The 25,697-nt window shown below is 37.4% G+C and overlaps 1 protein-coding gene across 1 annotated transcript in view; it reads right to left on the bottom strand.

The window, feature by feature from the left end:
* The window catches only part of COL14A1 (collagen type XIV alpha 1 chain), a 275,987-nt gene that overhangs the window by 203,655 nt on the left and 46,635 nt on the right, over positions 1-25,697 (bottom strand). The window contains exons 6-12 of the mRNA XM_049772885.1: positions 23,461-23,544; positions 10,980-11,132; positions 7,515-7,634; positions 5,627-5,791; positions 2,937-3,098; positions 1,672-1,823; positions 344-473 (exon numbers count right to left, since the gene is read on the bottom strand). Of these exons, the coding sequence (XP_049628842.1) occupies positions 344-473; positions 1,672-1,823; positions 2,937-3,098; positions 5,627-5,791; positions 7,515-7,634; positions 10,980-11,132; positions 23,461-23,544 (966 nt within the window). The remainder of the gene's footprint in view (positions 1-343; positions 474-1,671; positions 1,824-2,936; positions 3,099-5,626; positions 5,792-7,514; positions 7,635-10,979; positions 11,133-23,460; positions 23,545-25,697) is intronic.

The raw sequence follows: 25,697 nt of genomic DNA, 5'->3' as shown, positions 1-25,697 counted from the left end.
TTCTTAATTTATTTGTACTTATGTATGGAGAAACAGGGCTATAGACCTTTTTCTCATTCTACTGACAAATTACGTCCACTGCCCAGTCCATAGTAACTGAATAAAAATATTCTCATTTAAATGCTTTCTCATATTAAATATGATAGTTTGATAATATCACTCCCCAAATGTAGTTCCAACAAAAATGTATGTATATAAACCAGTACTAGATATGTCATGACAGCTGTGTTTGGTGAATTTGATTTAGAATATCTAGCAATAAAACCCAAGTAGGATTCCAATTTAAATGAGGCATCCCAAGCAATGCTGTAGAAGTTAGCACCAGGGTTACTTCCATACTTACGTGTAGTTTCACTTCCCCGTAGGCCTTCGCTAGCTGTGTGGGCATATATCGCGAAGACTGCTACCTGATACTCAGTTAATGACATCAAGCCCTTCAACATGGTGGAAGAGACACTCCCATCCACCACCACCTATTCAATGAAGAGTTTAAGGAGTGAATGATAGACATAGCTCGTAGTAAATCAAAGAGCAAAAATCTCTCAAACAGTAACACACCATTAACTACATTCATTTCTACATCACCTTTTTTTCCCCTTTGTGACATTCAACTCTCTTTGAATCTCCACATGCACTAATGCATTTTTTATGGAATATGTTAGAAGTACCTTATTAAGTCATATGTCATGGAAATTGTTCCTTTCTCAAGCTATTTGTCATCCTAATCATATCCCATTGAGTAATATTTGGCACATAATTTTTTCTCCCATGGAGCTTTGAGAAACATTTTTAGGTTTATTAGTCATGAAAAGATAGGACAATTGGAAGCACTCTGACATTTTATGCAGATGATTTAAACTTTCATGACCTACTTCTCAAACTTTCATACATACACTATATGTGTATATATGTATGTACATATACATGTATGTGCATATATATCCTACCAGAACACAGATAAAAACTGTGAAACATAAACAAGTCAATCAAAGATAAAAATAACAAATTGCTTAAAAATATGGGGAAAGGAATAACATTTATTTCATTTTAACATATTCCTTCTGAAATATATCAAAATTAGGAAACAGGAAGGGGTCAGCCATTTAGTAACAGGTGTCCACTGTCTTGCATCTATGTGTTGACTCTGAAAAAATCTGGCACAGATCTTTTATGATGGTTTCTCTATCATACTAATCTTATTATACTAATCTCCACAAATGTCCAGGAAATCATTACTCTGGAGGATTGGATTGTATGACAACATAATTTGGAACATGTAGATTTCATTAAATCATAAAGTTCATAAAAAAACATGAAGACCACTCAGAAAGAATAAAGAATACTGAATTACAGGGTTCAAGGCAGATTATTAATCCCTAAAGATTTATTTTTATTTAAAACTTATTAATAATAAAAAGAAACAGGTTAAAACATATCAAGCTAGAAATGGATGCATGATAATTGGAAAAGTTATTTGATGTAAAGGCAAAAGGAGAAATATAAATATTATTCAGAAAAATAAAAAAAAACAGCAACATTACTTAGACATCTGTTTCAGTCATGTCATGTGAGGAGAAAGTCTCCTTATTTTACACAGTTATCTTATTTTCATGGCTATAAAATTTTGAAAAAAAATTGGAAGAATGGTTTAAAATATTGTTTCCATATTACCTCTTCTGGTTTTCCACCCCTGGTAGGATAATACACAACTCTGTATTTTTGTACTTTTCCTGGGGCATAAGTCCAGTTAACCATAAAGCTTCTGGCAGTGACTTCAGAAATAATCAACTCTGTAGGTGGTCCAGTGGGTGTAAGGGCTGCAGCTAAATAAAAGAAACACAAAAAATAAAACTTTTCTTATAATATTTTCTTAAAAACCAAAAAAAATTCAATTCAAAGATTACCATCTCTAGATATGTTGATTTTGTTATTCATTCATATGTTTATACAATGAAATATTTAAGATTTTATTAGGTAAGAATCCCTGAGAATACAAATTTAAATAAGACATAATTCTTGAATCCAATAAATGTCTTATAGAATAAAAACATCAAAAACAGAAATCTAGGGGACAAAGCAATAGCATAGTGGGTAGCGCGTTTGTCTTGCAAACATAGGGTTCAATCACCAGTATGCCATATAGTTCCCTAGCATATGGTTCCCCTGAGCTCAGAGCCAGCATAACCCCTGAGTACTGCTGAATGTGGCCCTAAAATCAAAAACAAACATATATATGTATATATATGTGTATATATCTCCATAAATATAACATTGAGCATGTGCTTCTAAAGATTCTCTTCTTTTCCTTTTTTATCTTCTTATTTAGCTTTTGGGTCACTTATCCTATGTCCAGGAGTTACTTGAAATTATGTGCCTAAGAAACCATTATTAACAGTACGTACATTGCAGAACTTCATTAAATTAAATGTGTTATCACTGAAATGAACTGATCTTCCTCTACATTATTTCTTGCAATTTTATGTGGTACAGTCATCTCAAAGTCCAAAGTTTAATTAAAAAAATAAAATATTTAATAGTTGCAGCATGCTCTCTCTTTCCCCCACAAAGTCTGCCAACAATCTTTTTGCCTTTTATAGTCCAATGATTCACATTTTGAGAGAATAAAGGGCTTTATTAAGAAAGTCAACATGAGGGGCCGGGCGGTGGCGCTGGAGGTAAGGTGCCTGCCTTGCCTGCGCTAGCCTAGGACGGACCGCGGTTCGATCCCCCGGCGTCCCATATGGTCCCCCAAGAAGCCAGGAGCAACTTCTGAGCGCATAGCCAGGAGTAACCCCTGAGCGTCACAGGGTGTGGCCCAAAAACCAAAAAAAAAAAAAAAAAAAGAAAGTCAACATGAAAAAGGAGAATTTTCATATTACCCAGGTTGTACAGGTAACACCCTTGAGCACAAACAATCACTCTCTGTCACCCCTTACCTTTGTTCTCCTTGTCCTGTTCTTCCACTCTTGAGCACACAGTTCGGGTCAGGCTCTCTACTACTGTATGCATGAGGTCGAACTCAGCCACATTGTATACATGAGTACTATCGGGTTCTGAGGCGATCTCTTGCAATTCGCTTTCATCTGCATTTTTAACCCCTGGCACAGAAAACAACAAGCATGAGCTTGACATTCATGGCACTTGATGAAAAAGACACGAGCATCTGCTATCTAAGAAACCATGAGCAGCCTTTGTCAATGTCTTTTCAACGCCACTTCCAGAACTACTTCTAAATGATTAGAACTTTATTTTTCAAAGGTTTTCTGTTTATATAGGGTTATATGCTGCATTACACATCTCAACTATTTACTTAAGAAGGTTATATGTTAATAAATATTATTGATATACAGATCATTTTCAAGAGAAGTACAAATAGCATCAGTATAACTCTATCCAGAGTTTTGTTTAAAGCTCATTCAATCACTAGAAACAAGACCAGAGAGTGGAGAGTAAACACATAAATTAATCTCCATTGGTTTTAAGACTTCCATAAGGATTCTATTGTTAGACAAAAGGATAGTAAAGTAAAAAATAAATCTATTCATTTGATATTTCTTGCCAAAGAACATCTACACAGCTTCAAAATGCAAAATTGGATCAACGTCCACAATAATAAACTAAAATAAGATTCTAAAGCAATAGCCTAATGTCAGTAATTCTTCCTATGAAATTTAACTAAAACCAACTAGTTAGGGATCATTTAAGTTTATTCTGGGCTAAAGAGATAGGACAGAGTAGGCTAAGTCCCTTGCCTTACATGCAAACAACTCTAATTCCATCCCTGGCACACATATGTGGTCCTCAGGCAAAACCAGGAGTTACTCCTGAACCCAGAGCCCATGAACTCAGTTGTTGGGTCTGATATACCATTCTCCCAAAAGAATATTCTAGGGAAATCAACTCCATCTCTGATTCTCTGTATGTCTCTTTCCTTCACCTCTTTTGTTTCACTCTCCTTCTCCAACTTTTTTTTTTAATTTTTTTTAATTTTTATTTTGATCATAGTGGTTTACATAGTGTTGACAATAATATTTTAGGTACATATTTACATAAAATCAGGGGGGATTCCCATCACCAAATTGTCCTCCCTACACCTCCGTTTCTGTCCTACCTCCCATTTCCTCTTCCCTCACCCCAGGTCGGCTAGAATATGTGGTCCCCTCTGTATCTAACCCACAACTTAGTAGTCTTGCACCTGTTTGGTCTTGATGCCTCCCTTAGTTCCCCCTCTAACTGGAGGCAGGACTAGCTAGTTCAAGTTGCGTGGTTTTGTTTGAAAAAGAGAAAAGTAATAAACTGGGGTAAGGGTCTAATACACCGAAACTGGACGGAATCCTTCTAGAGGCTCTCCTTCTCCAACTTTATCATCTTCCCAGACAGAGTTTTACTTTTAATAATGGCATGGAAAATAGAAGAAATTTTTAACATGACTTGAAAGAAAAATACTTTGGAAGAATTTTGTCTTGGTTATCTTTGTATCGCAGCATCTACCACAATGCTGGACACAGAGCAAATAATAAGCAAATACACATTATATAAAACATTGTTTTATATAAAAATATATGCCAAAATGTCAGTAAAATTCTAGGAATCTGTCAGAAAAAATTTTAATATGTTTTTGTTTTTGGAGAAGAAGGTTGTAATCTACTCAATGATAACACTAAAAGTTATATAAATTACAGTACTGAAAAGTTAATAACAATTATATTTAAAATAATTGTGACTAAAATTGTCATGATTCATGACTTTGTTTATTGTCCAAAAATTTATTATTTTAATGTCTATTTATTTATTTTATTTGGGCAGCCACACCTGGTGGTGTTCGAGGCTTACCCTGGCTTTATGTTCAGGGATCATTACTGGAGGCTCAGGGCACATTGGAGGTGTTGGAGATTGAACCCAAGTCAGTCATGCACAAGGCAAACGCCTCACCCACTGGATTATCATTTCAGATTTAATCTTAAAATAGTATTACTGTCCAGAACAACCACTTATGTTGTTCAAGTACTGGGTTGGGTTCTGGTGATTTGGGTTCTGGGAATGTCACAATGAAGAAGGTGAGCTTTCTTTAGTAACACACAGTCTAGAATCACTGAAAGGAAAGAAAGAGAGAGCACAGATTCTACTAGCTTTATATTTAGAGTTTTAATTGTTCTTTAAATAGCTAAAGAATCTTAATTTTTTGAAAATAACATTACTTCTACCTACCCTGTCATTGAAAGTGACAAGTTAGTTTCTCTCTATACAACCAGTGAGATTCAGTGAAAGAATCATATTAAAGAGAAAATCCTGACTAACTTCTAATTAAATAAATAAACACGAGCCTAAATTGTGCATGCTACTCCTATGTTTTATGTTTAATATCTCAGATTACAGGATACAGGAAGTTACCATTACATCCACTTTATTTTATCTTTTTGAAACTTGTTAACTATTTTATTTTCTACTGAAACAAAATACTTCCATTTCAAAGTTTTGAAAGTTGAGTGCAAGTCATGTGACTATGTACCACTAGAGTCAGAAATAAAGTCCTACCTTTCCAGAAAGTATAGTCTGCACTGCAAATTTGTTAAAGTGGTTGTGTGCTTATTGCCACTATTGAAACAGGACCATCAATAACACTTACCTATGGCAAATAGTTCTACACCAGACTCACGGAGGTTTCTGGATGGAGGAATAATATCATCTTGGGACTTTCCATCTGTTATTAAAATGCCAATTTTGGATACTCCAGTTCTTGCTCCTGCTTCTGGCTTAAAGCTATTTTCAAATATGTAGTTCAAAGCAAGACCTGGGAAGAAGAAAAACATACCAAAAAAAAACCCTTTATTAATAATATAAACCCTTCTAACTCTGCAAACTAGCCACAAGATGAAGAACTTATTGGTTAAGGGGGTATTTATTAATTTGAACTTTACTTTCATAACAACCTTTTTCTGTAAGATAAAAACCCAAATAGAGGTAACAACAATAAGTAGATACTGAATGATGCACCAGAAAATAGCATTTATAAAGATTCTATGACTCATAGGAAATCTAGCTTTTGTAAATTTAGGATTAAGAACACAAACTCATGGCCCCAGAGCATGTCTAAATTTATAATGAAGTTAAATTACCATTGGAATAGAACTGACTCTCCCAATACTATTACTAGGCTTTTAATTGTGTTAGTGCTCTAAAGAAGCAAAAAAATTCTCTTGTTTAGAGATAGTAGGCAGACCTAAAATGACAGTTGACTTCCAAATATCAACTGCTTTCATTCATAAAAGAAAAAGAAATCTTGAGCTATTATTTTAGTATTTGTTTTTAGTTTTGAGAAGTTGTCATATTCATTAGGTTATGCATGTTGATAACTTCAGTGTTTGACTTCAAAGTCAATTCAAGGGTATATATGGTTTCAATGGAGCATCTATTAGATTCACTCATATATTTATGATACCAAATGATTTCAGAAAAGAGGCAAAATAAATATCTTCCTAGTAAAAAAAGGTTGGAATTTGTGTTCACTTAAATAACTGGGTGGTTGAGAACGCAAATGTTAAGTGCAAATGTTAAGATAGTTACTGAGTACTTGAATGCTGTCAATGTCAGGAATCACTTCCTTATCTTCTATCCCATTATGATGTTCCTCCAGGAAAGGACATTAATTCATATAGCAGAATGAGAATGAGAGGGGGAGTTCCTGTTTAGCTCTTTTCTTAAGATGATGAACAGTGATTGACAATAGTGCAAATAGTAATGAATTAGGTTGACCATGGTATTGAGCTACCCCAACCACCAAAGTGTCATCATACTTGCACCACTGTCTTTAGGTCAGTGAACTTGAACCCACACACACACCAGCAGAGTCCATGTCTTAGGCAGAATCTCATGCTCTGTATTTATTGGTCATTGTTTATTCCATTATATTTCTTTCCACTCCACTTATGACTGAGATCATTTAGCATTTGGAACTATTCCACTCAGCATTATACCTCTAAGTTCCATCCTAATTGCAGCACACTGAACGATTTTATCTTTCTTATGGCTGTGTAGTATTCTATTGTACCACAATTTCTTTATCTACTCATTTGTTCTTGGGTACTTAAATTTCTAGATATTAGCTCTAGATATTAGTTTCTAGATATTAGCTATTATAAATATCACCACAATGTGCAAAACTGCAAATATCTTTTTAAATTAATGTTTATGTGTTCTTGGGATACATGCCAAGGAGAGGAACCACTAAGTAATATTGAAGTTCCATTTTTATTTTTTGAGATGTCACCACAGAGGCTGAACCCAGATGAAAATACCATCAACAGTGAATGGGGGATGACTTTTTTTTCACTATGCCTGAACAATGAAGTTTAAAAAAATTTTTTAAATTTTAGTTACATTTTAGTACAAAATAGTATGTTAAATCTTTTTTTAATTATTTTTAGTATGTTAAATCTTACCAAATAGCAGAGTGACTAATAAAAATTTTTCTTCAGCAAGTTGTTTTGCTAAAAATCTGGAGTAACAAAACTTACCTGTAAGTGTATTTCCTCCCTTGTATGGTAGATTTCGAACAGCTTCAATCACCTCGTCTTTTGTACTAAAAGCATTCAAGTGCCATTCTATTCTGGGGTCACCACTGTATTGTGCAAGACCTACAGAAGAATGAAGAAAAGTCCCATTCTAAAATGAGAGAGGACTCAAAGGTCTAGAGAATTTTTCCAGAATGAGAATTATGAAGGGTCTAACTCTTACAATACATACTTATTTTCTCTGATGCACTGTGTTTTCAAAAAGAATTCCTTTATTTTTTTATTTTATTTTATAAGAAGTAAATTTAGAAAACTTATTTGGACATAGCTAGAGCAATTATTTGTTTCTAACTACATAAAAAATTAGCACAGGGGCCAGAGCGATAGTACAGCAGTAGGCGTTTGCCTTGAATGCAGCCACTCAGCTGACCTGGGTTCAATCCCAGCAGGCCATATGGGTACCCTGAGCCTGCCAGGAGCAATTTCTGAGTGCAGAGCCAGTAACCCCAGAGTGCCACCAGGTATGGCCCAAAGACAAAAAATACAACAACAAAAAAGGTAGCACAGAGGTCAGGATGCAATTCAATTCCCAGAACCATACTGCTCCCTGAGCACTGCTAGGTGTGACCTTGAAGACCTTGGATGGCTGGAATTGTTTGGGACCTGGGTGATCCCTTTCATCACAGAGTCAAAACAGCACTAGAATCAGGCCCTCTCATTAAATCACTTCCCTGGATAGTCAAATATTGTCCAAAAGGGCCCCTAGACTTTCTAAGCACTGTGTGAAATTGTCCTCTCTCCAGTACCAAGCCCCCAAAGATGCATTTCTTTAAGTTTATAGATATTAGATTACACCTTGGTTTCACCCAAAACAATTATCATCCCTGGTTTCTTTGTATCTGTTTACAATTTGGTTTTACCCAAAATAGAGATTTTCCTACTTCTCATATTTTACATGTCTCAAGCAAACCTGGGCAGGAATGGCTCAAGACAGGCTTCTTTCCCTACTCCCCTGCCCGGGGCTGGTCTCTGTACTCAATAAAAAAAAAAAAAAAAAAACCTGCAATTCCAGCAGGCAGTGTTTTCTTGCTTGAAGAGTCAGAAAGCTACTCAGCCACATGTTTTTCACCTTCAGCCTGGTTTAGATTACTTTCTGTGGCAGCCTACTACTAGACCTTCTCCCCCATTCCCTAAGGGATTGTGGTGTGTAGATTTTTCCACATATAGAAATTGATCTAGATTTTCTTTATTTTGTTTTCAAATGAGTAATGTTCCTTATTGGTTATTTAAAAGTTAAACTATGAGATATTAATAAACACATATTCAACAAGTTGCCATTTTTAAGAAATTTTAGCTAGAATAATTTTGGCAAAATTCAGCCTGTACTGGTTTGGAAGTCAATTGTTTCCCAGAAAGTCTAGAGAAAAACTTGGGTTGGTGGATAGCTTGAGTTTAGTAGAATATCCAGACAAACTTGCCAGGACTTCTCACCTAGAAAAACTCGCAGCTACCACATCTGTGATGTTTTATGGCATTCAGTTCATACCACCTGAACTAAGTTAGTGATAGAAAATTTTCACTGGTGACCTTTGTAAGTTTGAGATCAGAAACACTCTGGGAGCTCTTTCCATAATCACTATTTCTTTTCAGGGGTGACTTTGCTGCTAATCACTTATGATCCTTGGCCAATCCTACTGGTTCCCAACCTGAACTTGTTTCCTGCCACTGTCAAATCAAATTAACACACACCAGAAAATATGGGTTTGGGCCAATACACATTGGTCAGGCTCTCTCCTGGCTTTGTGTTCAAGGATCACTCCTGGCAGAACTCTAGAGACCATCTGCTGTACTGGGAATCAGACTTGGGTGGACCACAGTCAAGGGATGTTTTCTACTTGCTATACTATGGCTCCTGTCCTCAGAAACCAGAAAGTAAAAGTAAAAAAAATTGATCATGACAAACCTATTAAGAGTATAAATGGGGCCCGGAGAGATAGCACAGTGGCGTTTGCCTTGCAAGCAGCCAATCCAGAACCAAAGGTGGTTGGTTCAAATCCCAGTGTCCCATATGGTCCCCCGTGCCTGCCAGGAGCTATTTCTGAGCAGACAGCCAGGAGTAACCCCTGAGCACTGCCGGGTGTGGCCCAAAAACCAAAAAAAAAAAAAAAGAACTCCTGATTACTGCTAGGTGTGACCCAAAATCCAGAAAAAAAAATTTTTTTAAAAGCCACTTTTTTTAGAATAAATCTTTTTTCACTTTATGATTGATTTGTGAAGCAAGAAAATGTATAGTACTATAAGCTTTACTTCTTTATGAAACCATTTATCAAAAAAAGAGAAATATATATCTTGTTTCTATAAAATTATTTCCAATATCTACTATTTTAAATTCAACTTTTTATTCTAGTCAGCTAGTTCCTTTAAACAAAAAGTAAACTTCTATCTGATCAACTTTTTTTGGTACTGGGGGGATTTGTTGGAACATGCTTGGTGGTGCTCGGTTCTAATGCTTTTTAGCAGTGCTTAGGAGGCCTTACAATGTCAGGCCTAGATCCCAGGCTGGCCACATGCAAAGATAAACATCTTAACCACTATAACATCTCTCTGGTCCATGATAAATTCTTTTTTTGGCTTTTGGGCCACACCCGGTAATGCTCAGGGGTTACTCCTGGCTATACGCTCAGAAATCACTCCTGGCTTGGGGGGACCATATGGGATGCCGGGAGATCGAACCGCGGTTCTTCCTTGCCTAGCGCTTGCAAGGCAGGCACCTTACCTCTAGCACCACCTCACTGGCCCCTGATAAATTCTTAAACCAACTGTAACTTTTGAAGCTTGTCAGTAATATTATGATTATTGTTATTATTTATAACTGCTATAAGCAAAAGAGGATTTTGACTTCAAAAAGGTAATGCTTTTTTATCAATGTTTTTATTTAAACACCTTGATTACAAATATAATTGTAGTTGGGTTTCAGTCATGTAAAGAACACCCCCCTTCACCAGTGTAACATTCCCATCACAAATATCCAGAATCTCCCTCCTTCCACCTCATATCCGCCTGGACTCAAGACAGGCTTTCTACTTCCCTCATTCATTCACATTGTTATGATAGTTCTCAATGTAGTTATTTCTCTGTCAACAGCATCATATCAAAAAAATAGTTGAACTATTTATTGATACAAATAAACACATCTCAGAATCCCACAATAATCATATAAAGAATTTGTGAAACTTTTTTGTTTTCTTTTTTTTTTTGTTTTGGAGCCACATGAAGTGGCTCTGCACTCAGTAATAATTCCTGGTGTTTCTAGAAGGACCATATGGGATGCCAGGGTTAGAACCCGGTCAGCAATATGCAAGGCGAGAACCCTACCCACTATACTATGGGTTCAGCTCAATTTTTGAAATTTCTTAAGAAACTTCCAAACTTCTACATGGACAGTGAATTTCTATTCATAAAACTTACCAATCCGTGTTTTCTCTGAGCCCACATTGAAGGCTGTTACCAAGTTTTCCAAGAAAAGCCGAACCAATCTGAAGTTGAATCTTCCAATACTCCAAGACCCATCAACCAGGATTACAATATCAGCAATAGCTGAAGTTTCACAGAAAAATTTTACTTCTGCAAAGCACAAATCAGAAAATTATTTGTGACATTCCTAGAAAAAGTGCCTGTTTGAACATCTTTCAGGTATTTTACCGCTAAGAATACAATGAAATTTCTATTAGAGCAACCATATTTTTACAAGCTTTCCCTGAAATGCATTTGTACTAGGAAAAAAGTGTGGTTACAGCAGCAGAGCCAGTGTTCTGGAAATAGTTAGCAAAAGACTGGCAGATTCACACTAGCCTGGAAATGTCTGTATATTTCAGCCAGTGGAAAATCATCCAGTTTTGGTTTTTCATCTTTCAATTCTTTCCAGAAAAGGTCTGAGCAACATGGTATGGGAGAGTCTGCAAAGATGGAAATACGGTCAGGAAATATGGCCTCCCCAAAAGTGGTGAAACCAGACATACCTGAAAGTCCAGGTAACTATTGTGCAAAGTTTGCAGTGAAATGGCACTTGAAACTACATTTAAAAGCTTTAAAAGAATGGCTTTTATTCTTGGAAATTATTTCTGTAACTAGTAACTTTTGAGTTAATTCTTTCTATTTGCCTTCAACACTAGAATGAAAAAATACTATTTTATCTCTATTCACTTTATTATTGCTCCCTTATTTCTCCCTTCTTTGTTGTTGGTTTGTGAATATGGGGAGATGTGGACACACACATGCTTGACTGTGGTGCTTGTATATTTCTTTAGGGATTGCATGTTTGGTTGTGAGGCCAAGGCTCTCCCCACGGGAAGCTCACATTATAGTTGTAATGCCATCACATGAGCTGACTGATGATATCTTCTTCTTTAGTTGTGATACATTTAGACATTTAGTCATGGTGCTTTTACCGGTAATCACACATCTCCACCATAACCGTGATGTCTGCACATCTGTTAGTTGTGATGATGGATAAGGGTCACATGACTCTTGCTGACAGCTATCTAGGCTGCTTGGAGCACCACAGACTGTGCTAGGATCATGCTCAATACATCTGGTGGCACTGGAGTTTGAATTCATGGCCTTATGCCCATAAGAAAGACATTCTAAGTCATTGAGCCCCTCCCCATATAACTACTTGAAATTTTTTGGACTTCATGTTTGACTTAGCAAAGATCTTGTCTAAAATGAATTTCTAAAAATACAATTGTGTGAGAAAAACAAAGAAGTGAGGCACCTAAAAACAAAGAATGAAACAGCATTCAGTTTGTACACAAAGGACTTGGAGACAGGACCAATCACCACTGAGGTCCTTTCAGAACCCAAAAGTCAGACCTACATGAGCTGTGTGATGACCCCCTTGGACACTCTGAAAAAGTTATGGTATTTCAGCCGTAATCTATACTCCAAGTCACACAGCTGCACAGACTTCAGTAAAGAGCTCTATAGAAATTCAGAAAGTAGGCAAAAACCCTCTGATCTGAAGTGGATGTTTCACAGAACTTTTCTCTGCTATGTGTGTCATTTGCAGGTGTCTCCAAATATCCACTTCCAAGATGTTTACCTCCCAAATTGATATACTTGGTATTTAAGTAGCCCCTGTGAAAACCATTCACATTATTTTTGGTTTGGAGGTAAGACCTAAAAATGCTCAGGGCTCACTTCTGGCAGTGCTCGGTAAACAGTTCCAGACAAAACATGGTTGCAGGCTATGGAGTTATCTCGCTGACCCAAAAAAAAGCATTCCTTTAACAAAAATTTTTACTTTCTTTTTTCTAATTACTTTATTTAAAAGCCATTTTTACAAGGTTGTTCATAATACAATTGGTTGGGTTTTTCCAGATATAAATTTGTTCATGATTATGTTTCAGTCATATATTGTAGAATAGCTTTCCACAGTGCACATTTTCCACCACCGTGTCCAGTTTCCCACCTCCCACCTCCAACTACCCCTCCCCCATCTCTCTCTGTGGCAGACATTTTTTTCTGTCTGTCTGTCCCTCCCCTCTCCCCCGCCTTTTACACACTGTGGTTTGCAATTTCATTACTGAGAAGCATCATGCCAATCATTTTATCTCCATTTAGCACTCAATTTTTGTCCAGAGTGATCATTTCCAACTAGATTTTGTCAAAGTGATCTCTTTTCTGCCTAACTGCACTCCTTTGCTATTTGTGGCAAGCTTCCTACCATAGACTGGTCTTCCTGGCCCTTGTCTCTGGATACTATTTTCATTTTCTTATTATTTTTTGGGGGGTTTTTGGGGCCACACAAGTTTGATGCTCAGGGGTTATTCCTGGCTAAGCACTCAGAAATTGTCCCTGGCTTGGGGGGACCATATGGGACGCAGGGGGATCAAAACGTGGTCCTTCCTTGGCTAGCGCTTGCAAGACAGACACTTTACCTCTAGCGCCACCTCAGCGGCCCCATATTCTTATTTCTTATATCCCACAAATGAGTGTGATCATTCTACGTCTATCCTTCTCCCTCTGAATCATTTTACTCAGCATAATTTTCCCCATATCCATCTATGTATAGGAAAATTTCATGACTTCATTTTTCCAAACAGCTGCATAATATTCAATTGTGTGGATGTACCACAGTTTCTATATCCATTCATTTGTTCTTGGGCAGTTGGGTTGTTTTCAGATTCTGGCTATTGTAAATAGCACTGCTATAAACATGAAAATGCAGATGGCTTTTCTACATTGTATTGTGGGGTTCCTAGCATGTATTCCCCTTTAACAAAAATTTATATCTGTTTTACTTGTGCTAATATTATGTAAACATTGTCTATTGAAAATATAAATAATTAATCTAAACTAAGTGATACTATGCGATCAATTCCTTAAATGAGATGGATTAATTTCTTAATTTATAATACTAATCACTTCCCTGAACAACTCAGAATACATTGGCATTTCTACCATCCATCACTTTACATTTACAAAAAGATAAAACTGTTTCTAACAAAGCAACACAAGTTCATATTTGTAAAAAAATAAATAAGTAGAGGCCGGAGAGATAGCATGGAGTAAGGCATTTGCCTTGCAAGCAGAAGGACAGTGATTTGAATCCCAGCATCCCATATGATCCCCTGAGTCTGCCGGGGGCAATTTCTGAGCATAGAGCCAGGAGTAGTCCCTGGGTGCTGCTGGATGTGACCCAAAAACCAAAATAAATAAATAAATAAATAATAATAAAAATCAATAGAATGAAGGAGACCAAAGAACTAGGACAGAAAGTAGGATACATGCCTGGCATTCAACCAACCCTGATTCAATCCCTAACACTGAATATGGTCCTTTTTTATTTGGTTGTTTTGTTTTGTTTGGTGGTCACACCCAGTGTCACTCAGGGGTTAATCCAGACTCTCATTCCGAAATCACCCCTAGCAGCTCAGGGAACTATATGGGATGCCTGAATTCACCCTGCCACAGTGCTATCGCTCTGGCCCCTGAGGCTTGATCCTTGAGCAGAATCAGGAGTTAGCTCTGAGCATTAGTTTGATGTGGTACTCGACCTCCACCCAAATTAAATTAAATTAATACTAAATAGAGTGAAGACTAGGGGTGTGACTCAAGTGGTGGAGCACATGTATCACATCACCAACACCTGGGTCTGATTTTTTAGCACCCCCTCACCCAACCAATACTGCTTTGCTGAGTGTGCCCAGGACATCCACAATACTTGCATAAATCCATATGTGCATACAGTGATATCAAGAGTGGTGTGTATATGAGGGGCTGGAGTGATATCACAGAGGATAGGGTATTGATTGCACAGGGTCAACCTGGGACAGACTGGGTTTGATTTTCAGCGTTCCATATGATCCCCATGCCAACCAGGAGTGATTTCTGAACACAGAGCTGAGAGTAAGCTTTGAGTACTGCCAGGTGTGGCCCAAAAATCAAAAGGAAAAAAAAAAAGAGTAGTATGTAAATGAAGTTCCACTTTCACTGGGAAAGTATAAAATAACCAAGTTAAAGACATTTACCTTATATTATATTACCATTTTCTTTTTTTTGTTTGTTTTTTGTTTTTGTTTTTGGGCCACACCCGGTGACGCTCAGGGGTTACTCCTGGCTATACGCTCAGAAGTTGCTCCTGGCTTGGGGGACCATATGGGACACCGGGGGATCGAACCGCCGTCCATCCAAGGCTAGCGCAGGCAAGGCAGGCACCTTACCTCTAGCGCCACCGCCCGGCCCCCATATTACCATTTTCTAATAACATTCACATTAAAACATAAATGAAGAAATATTTATAGTATATCTATGGACACAGGTGTTCACACATATAGTTAACTCAATTAGTATGAGGAGAATCAACAGGAAGTAATTTTATTTTTTTTTGTTTTGTTTTTTTTTGTTTGTTTGTTTTGTTTTGAGCCACATCTGCCTGCGCTCAGGGGTTACTCCTGGCTCTGCGCTCAGAAGTCTCTCCTGGCTCAGCAGACCATAGAGGATGCGGGGGATCAAACCTGCATCCATCCTGGGTCAGCCGCGTGCAAGGCGTGCTCAGCCTTACCGCTGAGCTACCACTCTGCCCCCAGGAAGTAATTTTAATAGGAAAATTCCTACTCATTCTTTAAAATCTAGTCCACTTCACCAATTCCAGAAAAACCTTTCCATCAGTCATCAGATAAACTCATTATCTCTCCTTTCTGTTTTTGCATTTGAAATGGTTTGTTGGATTCACCACTGGGATGTTCAATTAAATTTTATATTTATATTTATATTAATATATCTTGCATTTTATCCTTCTCAGTAGACCAAACTCTTTGGGAATTATTATATCTTATTTTATTATATGCTTTGTTAAACTCAGCACAATGAGTAGGGCATTTGTCTTGCATGTGGCTGAACTAGATTCAATCCCCATCATCCAATATGGTCCCCAAGCCTGCCAAGAGTGATTCCTGAGCACAGAACCAGGAATAACCCCTGAGCACTGCCAGTATAAGCCCCAAAACAGTAGTAGTACTAGTATTAGTAGTAGTAGTAATAGTAATAGTAGCAGTAGTAGTAGATGTAGTAGTAGTAATAGTACTAGTAGTAGCAGCAACAGTGGTAGTAGTAGTAGCATAGATTAGTAGTGGTGGTGGGAGTAGCAGTGGTGGCGATGGTGGTGGTGGTGGTGGTGGTGGTGGTGGTGGTGGTGGTGGTTTTATTAGTAGTAAAAATTTCCAGGACCAAGAAGATATCTCAGTGATCAAGAGATCATGCGTGGCTCATGCCATGAAGCTCAACACACAGAGTGATGAGTGCAGTTAGAGAAATAACTACACTGAAAACTATCATAACAATGTGAACGAATGAGGGAAATAGAAAGCCTGTCTTGAGTACAGGTGTGGGTGGGGTGGGGAGGAGGGAGATCTGGGAAATTGGTGGTGGGAATCTTGCACTGGTCAAGGGGGGTGTTCTTTATATGACTGTTATCATACAACTACAATCATATTTGTAATCACGGTGTTTAAATAAAGATAATTAAAAAATAAAAAATAAATAAATAAAGAGATCATGCTTGGCATATACTGGGACTGAGTTTTTACTCTGGAACTGCATGTCCCCATCCACTATTCAACTAACTGTGGCTCTGGAGACCCTTTGGGCACTGCCAGGGTGATCTAGGTGGTCTGCAACATAGCTAGGCTAAATTAGCTCTTCATTCTTGACCTTTAGTATTGGATCATTTAGCAGATTGGCTGAATATTGCCAGGAGTATCCCCCAAAGCACCTTGAACATGACTTGGAAGGCCATCCCTCAACACTTTCTTTTATTTTCTCTTTACAGAGATTTTATACACCCAGCTTGCCAGGGAAATTGCCATGATACTCTAGGGGCATATAGTTTTCTCTCCCATATTCCCACACTGAGAAGTGAGCTACAGTTAATGAGGCTCAGGGATTAGCCTGTCTTCAATATTTCCCCAGTGCTTAAGACCTCATTGATTGAAGTGTAAGCTGGGGGATCAAACCACGGTCCTTCCTTGGCTAGCGCTTGCAAGGCAGACACTTTACCTCTAGCGCCACCTCGCTGGCCCCTACTCCTGTTATCTTAATGATCAATTAGAAGACTTCTAAACAATTTCACCACAATTGATTTATAATTTATTTGGTGGCTTTGCATTATTTTTTATATGCCTCTAGAAAAATATATATCTAGGCTATTCATTATAGAAGACATCTGAAGGAAACTGTAGACACAGACCAATTTTTCACTTAATTCGCTCATGAAGTTAAATTCTAGTTTCCAAATCAAGTATAAAAGAAAAGCTTGAAAATTTCAGTTCTTAGAACTCTTGGGTGCTGTTGCCAACTGTTTCACTTATAGTGAAAGATGTATTTTTTTATTTATTTAATTAATTTTAATTATTTTTACTGAGGGACCAAGATTTACACTACTGTTAATACTCTACATACAGTTTTTAAAATTTTTTGGGGGGAATGGGTCACACCCAGCACTGCTCAGGGGTACTCTTGGCTCTACACTCAGAAATCACTCCTGGCAGGCTCCAGGGACCATATGGGATGCCGGGATTCGAACCACCATCCTTTTGCATGCAAGGCAAATGACTTGTTTCCATTCTATCTCTCCAGGCCCCTCTACATATATCTTATATGATTAGTTCTATAGACAAAATCTTCACTCTCAATGACTTTGGCAAGTTATTGTTTCCTTGCTACATTCTTTTTTTAAAATCTCACAAATAAGAAAAATATATTTTTTAAAATTTATTGTAGAGGTAAAAACACCTACATAATATAGTTGAATACTTAAACCCCTGAAATTCCAGAATTTCAAATCAATAAGTGGATCAAGTAAATTTCAAAAAAGTATACAAAAATTGATCAAATATCAAATATATTGATAAAATTAATTTTTATGGAAAACTACATTTTTTATTTTTCAGGTATATAGATGTTAAAAATTAATATATTAATAACTCTGTGCTATTACATTTTAAAATTTACATGAAATAGATAAGTCTATTTATTTATGTGATCTGCAAAGGAATGAGTAAAGCTCAGTTCCAAGAAGACCTAACTTGAAAAAAATAGACAAAAGAAGGAATCTGGTCCGTAAGGCCATTGTAACCATCTCTAGAAAGGATAACTAGCTCTGTTCACTCCCTCTCTCCCATAAAAGAGGAGACTGGATACTTCTTCCTATTTTCCCATTGCATATATATTTTTTAATTCTATTGAAGGACAAAATGAAGATTGGGGATGCTAATGGAAAACCCATTGAGAGATTAAAAATAAATCCAACATTACTTTTCCTATCTCTCCCAAATCTTTTCCAATCAGTTTTCACATTCTTGTGCAAAATACCAAAAATAACTACAAAAAGCTGATTGGACAACACAGAAGAAATAATCATTGATGCAAATGAACCAATATTATGCCAGGAGGCAAATACCATTTTTGTTTGGGAATTTGTGTTGGATGATTAAATAAATATGTACAATAGATTGAAAACAAGTGACTATTTTACTGTACTGCAACTTGTTAAGGATCTTAACTCTTTGCATGGAAGCTAAAAATTCTGAAATATGTGAAATATGACTGATTGTATCTGAACTACTATCAATGTAGTTTCTTGTACACAAAATTACTAGTCTGTAGATAAAACAGCAGTTTATTGTGAAGCAGAGAATTGTTATCTCTTGCAAGAAAGATGGTGGCAATGGTAAATTATGGCATTTTGGGGAAGGACTTTTGTCTCCGTGGACCCCCATTCATACTTCCCACCCACGCTCCAACCTCCACAGAGCACTGACTCTGGACTTAAGGTCATTCTTTTAAACAGACAGTGGCCTCAGAATCCTCAGTGTCTCTGCACATAATAAGTGGGGGCCCTCAACCCAAGGAAGAAGGCCTCTCTTCCTACACACTTTCAGTCCTACCCTAGCTCTTCATCTCTGCAGCAGACACTGAAACATCTACTGTTTGAATGTGGGCCTAGAGAAATCTCCTGAAGGTTGAGTGAGCAGAAAAATATTAAATGAATGGGCCTTCTCCAAATGTTTATAAAAAAATTTTTCAGAGCAGGCAAGGAAAAAGTGGTTTTGTTGTATAAGTGCAAATCTAACTTGCAAGGACCTGTGTTTGATTCCCTATCACTAAAAATAAATCCATGGCTTATGCTGCCATTACACTCCCTTTTCTGTTGTCCCTTTCCTTATAGTTTTTTTTTTTTAAATAAAATTTCCTTATTTAAGCATCACGGCTACAAACATGATTGTTAATGGGGTTCAGCCATAAAATGCACACAACCCTTCATCAGTGTGACTTTCCCCGGCACCAATGTCCCCCATTTCCCTCCTCCTCCATCCCCTGCCTGTCTTCGAGAGCCATTCTATTTCTCTCTCTATCATTGCTATAGTAGTTTTTCATGTAGTTATTTCTCTAACTGCACTTACCACTCTTTGTGATAATCTTCTTATCATGGGCTGGTCCTTACTGCCCTCATTTCTATTATCTCTAATTATTATTATTATTATTATTATTATTATACTGTCATTTCTTTTTCTTTTCTTTTTTGGGGGGTTTGGTTTTGTTTTGGGGCCACATCCTGTGATGCTCAGGGGTTACTCCTGGCTATGTGCTCAGAAATTGCTCCTGGCTTGGGGGGCCATATGAGATGCCAGGAGATAGAATCACTGTCCATCCTAGGTTAGCAAATGCAAGGCAGATGTCCTACCACTTGCCTCACCACCCTAGCCCCATTTATTTTTCTTAAACCCCACATATAAGTGAGACTATTCTGTGTTTATCTCTTCCCTCTAACACATTTCACTCAACATAATAGTCTCCATATACATCCATGTATAAGCAAATTATATGACTCCACTTTTTTTCTAACAGCTGCATAGTTTTCCATTGTGTAGATATATCACAGATTCTTTAGCCACTTATATGTTGTTGGGCATCTGGGTTGTTTCCGTATTCTGGCTATTGTAAATAACCCTGCTATGAAAAAGGCATGCAGAGGGCATTGTTGTATTATGTTTTTGTGTTCTATGGTTTTATCTCTAGGAGTGGTATTGCTAGATCATATGGGAGCTTAATGTCAAGGGGTGTTTTAAGGGGTTTTTTGACTATACCCAGTGACACTCAAAGGTTACTCCAGACTATGTGCTCAGAAATCGCTCCTGGACTGGGGGACCATATAGGATGCCGGGGGATTGAACCATGATCCGTCCTGGGTCAGCAGCATACAAGGCAAAAACTATACCACTGCACCATGGCTTAGGCCCCTCAATGTCCAGTTGTTTTTTTTTTAAAGAATATCCATATTGTTTTCTAGAAAGGCTGGAGTAGAGGCATTCCCACCAGATAGGGATGAAATATTAAAAGCAGCAAGATACTTTCTTGTTTTTATTCACTTTGTTTAATCATTTATCTTAGAAGAACAATAAGAAGGTATACCAGAAGAAAGAATGAAGAATTTAGGACACTTAGTAATATCTAAATATTAATAATTTGGGGGACAATTGATAATCTACTTCTGAAAGATAGATTTCTCTTTTGAGAATGTGAGCCCCTGAGTCACCCCAGCAATACTCAGCCCCTCTGGTGGGTCTGATGGATTAGTATTCAAGTTCAAAGAGGTGGATCAGAGTTTAGGGTCACATCAAACTAAAAAACTGATCTTGTCCTTGAAACTATCTCCCCAGCGATGACTTCATTCTTAAACATGACAAAAAATACTAAACTGGGGCCGGCGTGGTGGCGCTAGAGGTAAGGTGCCTGCCTTGCCTGTGCTAACCTAGGACGAACTGCGGTTCGATCCCCCGGATCCCATATGGTCCCCCAAGCCAGGAGCGACTTCTGAGTGCATAGCCAGGAGTAACCCCTGAGCGTCACCGGGTGTGGCCCAAAAAACAAAAAAAAAAAAAAAACCTAAACTAAAAGTCAGCAGAGGACTTACATGTAAAAAACTTTCATAAATATATTTTAAAATTTGTTTCTTTTAAAGAAACAAAAGAATGCTTCCTTAAAAGAAACAAAACAGTGTAAATCATAAAGTAATACTGAATTTGGTTATTTAGAAGGTGTAAGTAAAATTAGGTAAAAAATTAAGGGACATGATACTTAATTTGAATATTGCTTTTGTCTTAAAATATCAACCACATTCATGGGGCTGGAGCAATGGCACAGTGGTAGGGCATTTGACTTGCATGAGGCTGACACAGCACGGATCTGGGTTCAATCCCCAGTGTCCCATATGGTCCCCCAAAGCCAGGAGTGATTTCTGAGTACATAGCCAGGAGTAACCACTGAGTGTCACAAGGTATGGCTCCCAAAAATGACCCATATTCAAACAATAAAATATCTCAACAATTTTTTAAATATTCCTATCACAATACAAATAAGTTGGACACCAGTAAGTACCTTTTTAAGCTCCATATGTTTAGAAATAAGTAATATATAATTCATGGATCAAAGAAAAAATGTGGGAATTAGAAAATAGTAAAATCTACATAATAGTATTACATATTGAAATAAATAATATATATCTAAATAACATATTTCAAAGAAAAAATACAAAAGAACCCAGCAAAAAGCTAATAATATTACACATCAAAATCTATGGTACAAATAAAGCAGTAGATGTTTATATCTTTTTTTTTTTTTTTTGATTTTTGGTTTTTGGGTCACACCCGGCAGCGCTCAGGGGTTACTCCTGGCTGTGCTCAGAAATCATTCCTGGCAGGCTCAGAGGACCATATGGGATGCTGGGATTCAAATCACCATCCTTCTGCACGCAAGGCAAAAGCCCTACCTCCAGGCTATCACTCCGCCTCAGATGTTTATATCCTTAAAATGACTATAGAAGCCAAAGAAAAGTGCAGCAGGTAAAGTGCTTGCCTTGCACATGGCCAACCAGGATTCATTCCCTAGTGTTAAATACACAAGAGTCACCCAAAGCACAAAGCTAGGATTAAGCTCTGAGAATCACAGGTTGTGGCCCAAACACCGCCCAAAGATGAACCTAATACAAGATGAGCAAACAATTTGGAAATTTTAAAAAGAAAACATAATAAATACAGACATATACATTAACATATTATTATAGTTACATAAAAAAGACCCACAAATACACTACAACTGAATAGATATCTATTATTCTCTAGAGAATACTTCTGCATGTTTAGAAGATATATACAAAATAATTTTAGAGCAAGAATGTGGAAGTTTATATTATACACCAATATAAAGAGAAACCAGCATAGAGCAAATAATTGGAAACACCAAAATGTTCAGTCTACTGGCATATATTTATCCAAAAGCATTTTATCTTAGGGGCTGAAGAGATAGCACAGTGAACACTGGTTCAGTCCTCAGCACCCCATATGATTCTCTAAACATCACAAAAGATGCAAAAGTATACATATATCCTAATAAAATAGATATAAAATTTATGACATGAATATACTCATAAGTATGATTAAGAATTTATATGCATATTTTATGGTATAAATTTTGTAAATTTAAAAAGATAATAGTGATAGAATGATAAACAATAAATATAATAACGATAACTAGATTTTAATAAAAAGAGCAGCAATATCTTAGAAGAGATATTTGGTGAGCTAGAAAAAACTGTTTATTGTATTATTTATATATTTTCTGTCCTAACATAATAACAATAAATAATAATATAAATATAAAATGACAAACATTCGAAATAAATATTCATAAAATAAAAGCCTCCATATAAGGGTAATATCTGTGTCATAATTTGTTTTAGTTGTATTAAATAAACATTTGGACTATAATATCAATTGATACCAGAAGAGATGAGAAAAGGTAGAAGGAAAGGACAAATATTGGTACAAAAGATATCAACATGCTGGTTTTAAAGATTCGTACTTAAAACCATGGAAGGAAGGAAGGAAGGAAGGAAGGAAGGAAGGAAGGAAGGAAGGAAGGAAGGAAGGAAGGAAGGAAGGAAGGAAGGAAGGAAGGAAGGAAGGAAGGAGGAAGGGAGGGAGGGAGGGAGGGAGGGAGGGAGGGAGGGAGGGAGGGAAGGAGGGAGGGAGGGAGGAAGGGAGGGAGGGAGGGAGGGAGGGAGGGAAGGAGGGAGGGAGGGAGGGAAGGAGGGAGGGAGGGAGGGAAGGAGGGAGGGAGGGAGGGAGGGAGGAAGGGAGGGAGGAAGGGTAAGAGAAAGGAAGGGAGGAATGGAAGGAGGGAGGGAGGGAGGAAGAGATGGAGGGCTGGAAAGCAGGGAGTGAGAAAGAAAGGGAGGAGGGATGGGTTTTGGCATTGTGTTAGAAATACAAGAGACTTGAGAAGGGTTGAAGCATTCTTATTCTTTGCACTGCTGATGAGACCAATGACCCTGACTGCCACTGTTATTAACATTCAAACTCAAAATAAGCAAATAAAATAAAAAACTGACCTTCAGGTGAAAACGGTTTACTCCCATTTCCTTTGTCTACAACCTTTTTGGGTTTTGGATCCTTCCTTTTTTCTAAATCATTAACTGGAAGAAAAAAAACACAGCAACTTGTTACACTGAAGTTAAAGAATATGATAAGTTTTACTATAAATGCAAGTATTGAAAATATTACATAAAATTTAGCACCATGATAGTATCTCACTCTCAAAGATTAAAATTGCTATTTTTCAACCTTTTCCTTTGACTATTGGAAAATTCTTAAGTTATTATTGTGGTGGAATATTCACCAAAGACAGATCTACCAGAAAATTTTAACCCTTCATTACAACAGCACCACTGACCAAATGTGAGGGTTGGAATGTCTAGGAAGTTAAATAATTAAAATATAACTCATAAAACCAGAACATAGGAGGAATCAAGGAGAAAGTATTATGGATAAGATACTGTATATTATCACCAAGGTCTGCCTAAGCCCTGAACATCACCCAATGTGACTCTGGAACAAACTAAAAACTTAAAAAAAAAAAAAAAAAAGCAAAATATAGAGATAGCTTAGGGATAGACTGTAGAGATAGCCTTACACACACAGACTTGAGCTCAATATCTAGCACTGTATGTCTGTCCCCGCAATAGAAATAACCTCCCCCAAGACTGAACAATGCCATATTACTGGGCCTGGTTAGCCAAGTTCTGCCAGGAATGTCCCTGAAGAATTCAGAACATAGGTCCCGGAGAGATAGCACAGCGGTGTTTGCCTTGCAAGCAGCCGATCCAGAACCTAAGGTGGTTGGTTCGAATCCCGGTGTCCCATATGGTCCCCCGTGCCTGCCAGGAGCTATTTCTGAGCAGACAGCCAGGAATAACCCCTGAGCAATGCCGGGTGTGGCCCAAAAACCAAAAGAAAAAAAAAAGAATTCAGAACATAATTTCGAGGTTTCCCCAAAATTTTAAAGATAATGTGGTCATAAATACCCTCATTTGAAATGGATAAGAAGTATACAGCCCAATAATAATATGCCTTCAACCTTTTTACACAAATATTGTGCTTCTCTAAATAGGTAACTGTTTCTTGTTACTTTTATCACACACTATTTTTGTTTATATTGGGCACCCACAATCTTCATGGTCCTCTAATACAGTGCTTCGAAACTAGAGACTATATAATTCAAGGTGGCACAGGTGAAAACTATATATAGAGGGCAAAGGCACAAGATCAGGGCAGACTGTGTAGGACAGGTGGGCACTGAAAGAAAACAAGGAAATAAGGGATCATGTCTGGAAAAATGCTGAGAAAAATGTTATACACTAATTCCAAGTTCCATCATGAGCTTCATTTTCACTGCACTTTTTGCTAAAAACACCACTGCAACTTTTCTATTGTTGGTTGAAACTTAAGTAGTTTGTGCCATAGAAGACTACTGCCAAAATGGCAGTGGTTTCTGCACAAAGAAAATACCCTGTGAAGAAGCAAAATGATGCTTTGGCAAGATAGACTTTATTTAATTGTTTGTTACATGCACTTCTTGAAAATCAGAAAGTTTATTAGAGGGCAAGTTTATGAAGGTGAAATAATAATTTTGTTTAGAGGGATCGCATTAAATCTATGAAATTTTCCCATACATGGATGTACATGGAATCTATTATGCTGAGTGAAATAAGTCAGAGGGAGATAGATGCAGAATAGTCTCACTCATCTATGGGTTTAAAGAAAAATAAAAGATGTTTTTACAATAATTCTCAAAGACAAAGAGAGGAGGGTTGGAAGGTCCAGCTCATGACAGGAAGCTCACCACAAAGAGTGGTGAGTGCAGTTAGAGAAATAACTACACTCAGAACTATGAATGAATGAGAGAAGTAGAAAGCCTGTCTAGAGTACAGGCGGAGGTGGGGTGGGGATGAAGGAGATTTTGGACATTGGTGATGGGAATGTTGCACTTGTGAAGGGGGGGTGTTCTTTACATGACTGAAACTCAACTACAATCATATTTGTAATCAAAGTGTTTAAGTAAAGGTATTAAAAAAAATTAAAAAAGAAATAGTGGGGGCCAGGAATGTGGCGCTAGAGGTAAGGTGCTTGCCTTGCAAGCGCTACCTTAGGATGGACCGCGGTTTGATCCCCCGGCGTCCCATATGGTCCCTCCAAGCCAGGAGCGACTTCTGAGCACATAGCCAGAAGTAACCCCTGAGCATCATTAGGTGTGGCCCAAAAACCAAAAAAAAAAAAAAAAAAAGAAATA

Source organism: Suncus etruscus, chromosome 5, assembly GCF_024139225.1.
Source record: "Suncus etruscus isolate mSunEtr1 chromosome 5, mSunEtr1.pri.cur, whole genome shotgun sequence".
Lineage (NCBI taxonomy): Eukaryota > Metazoa > Chordata > Mammalia > Eulipotyphla > Soricidae > Suncus > Suncus etruscus.
The sequence above is the reverse complement of the archived record's forward strand: the minus strand, read 5'-3'. Positions and strand labels throughout refer to the sequence as shown.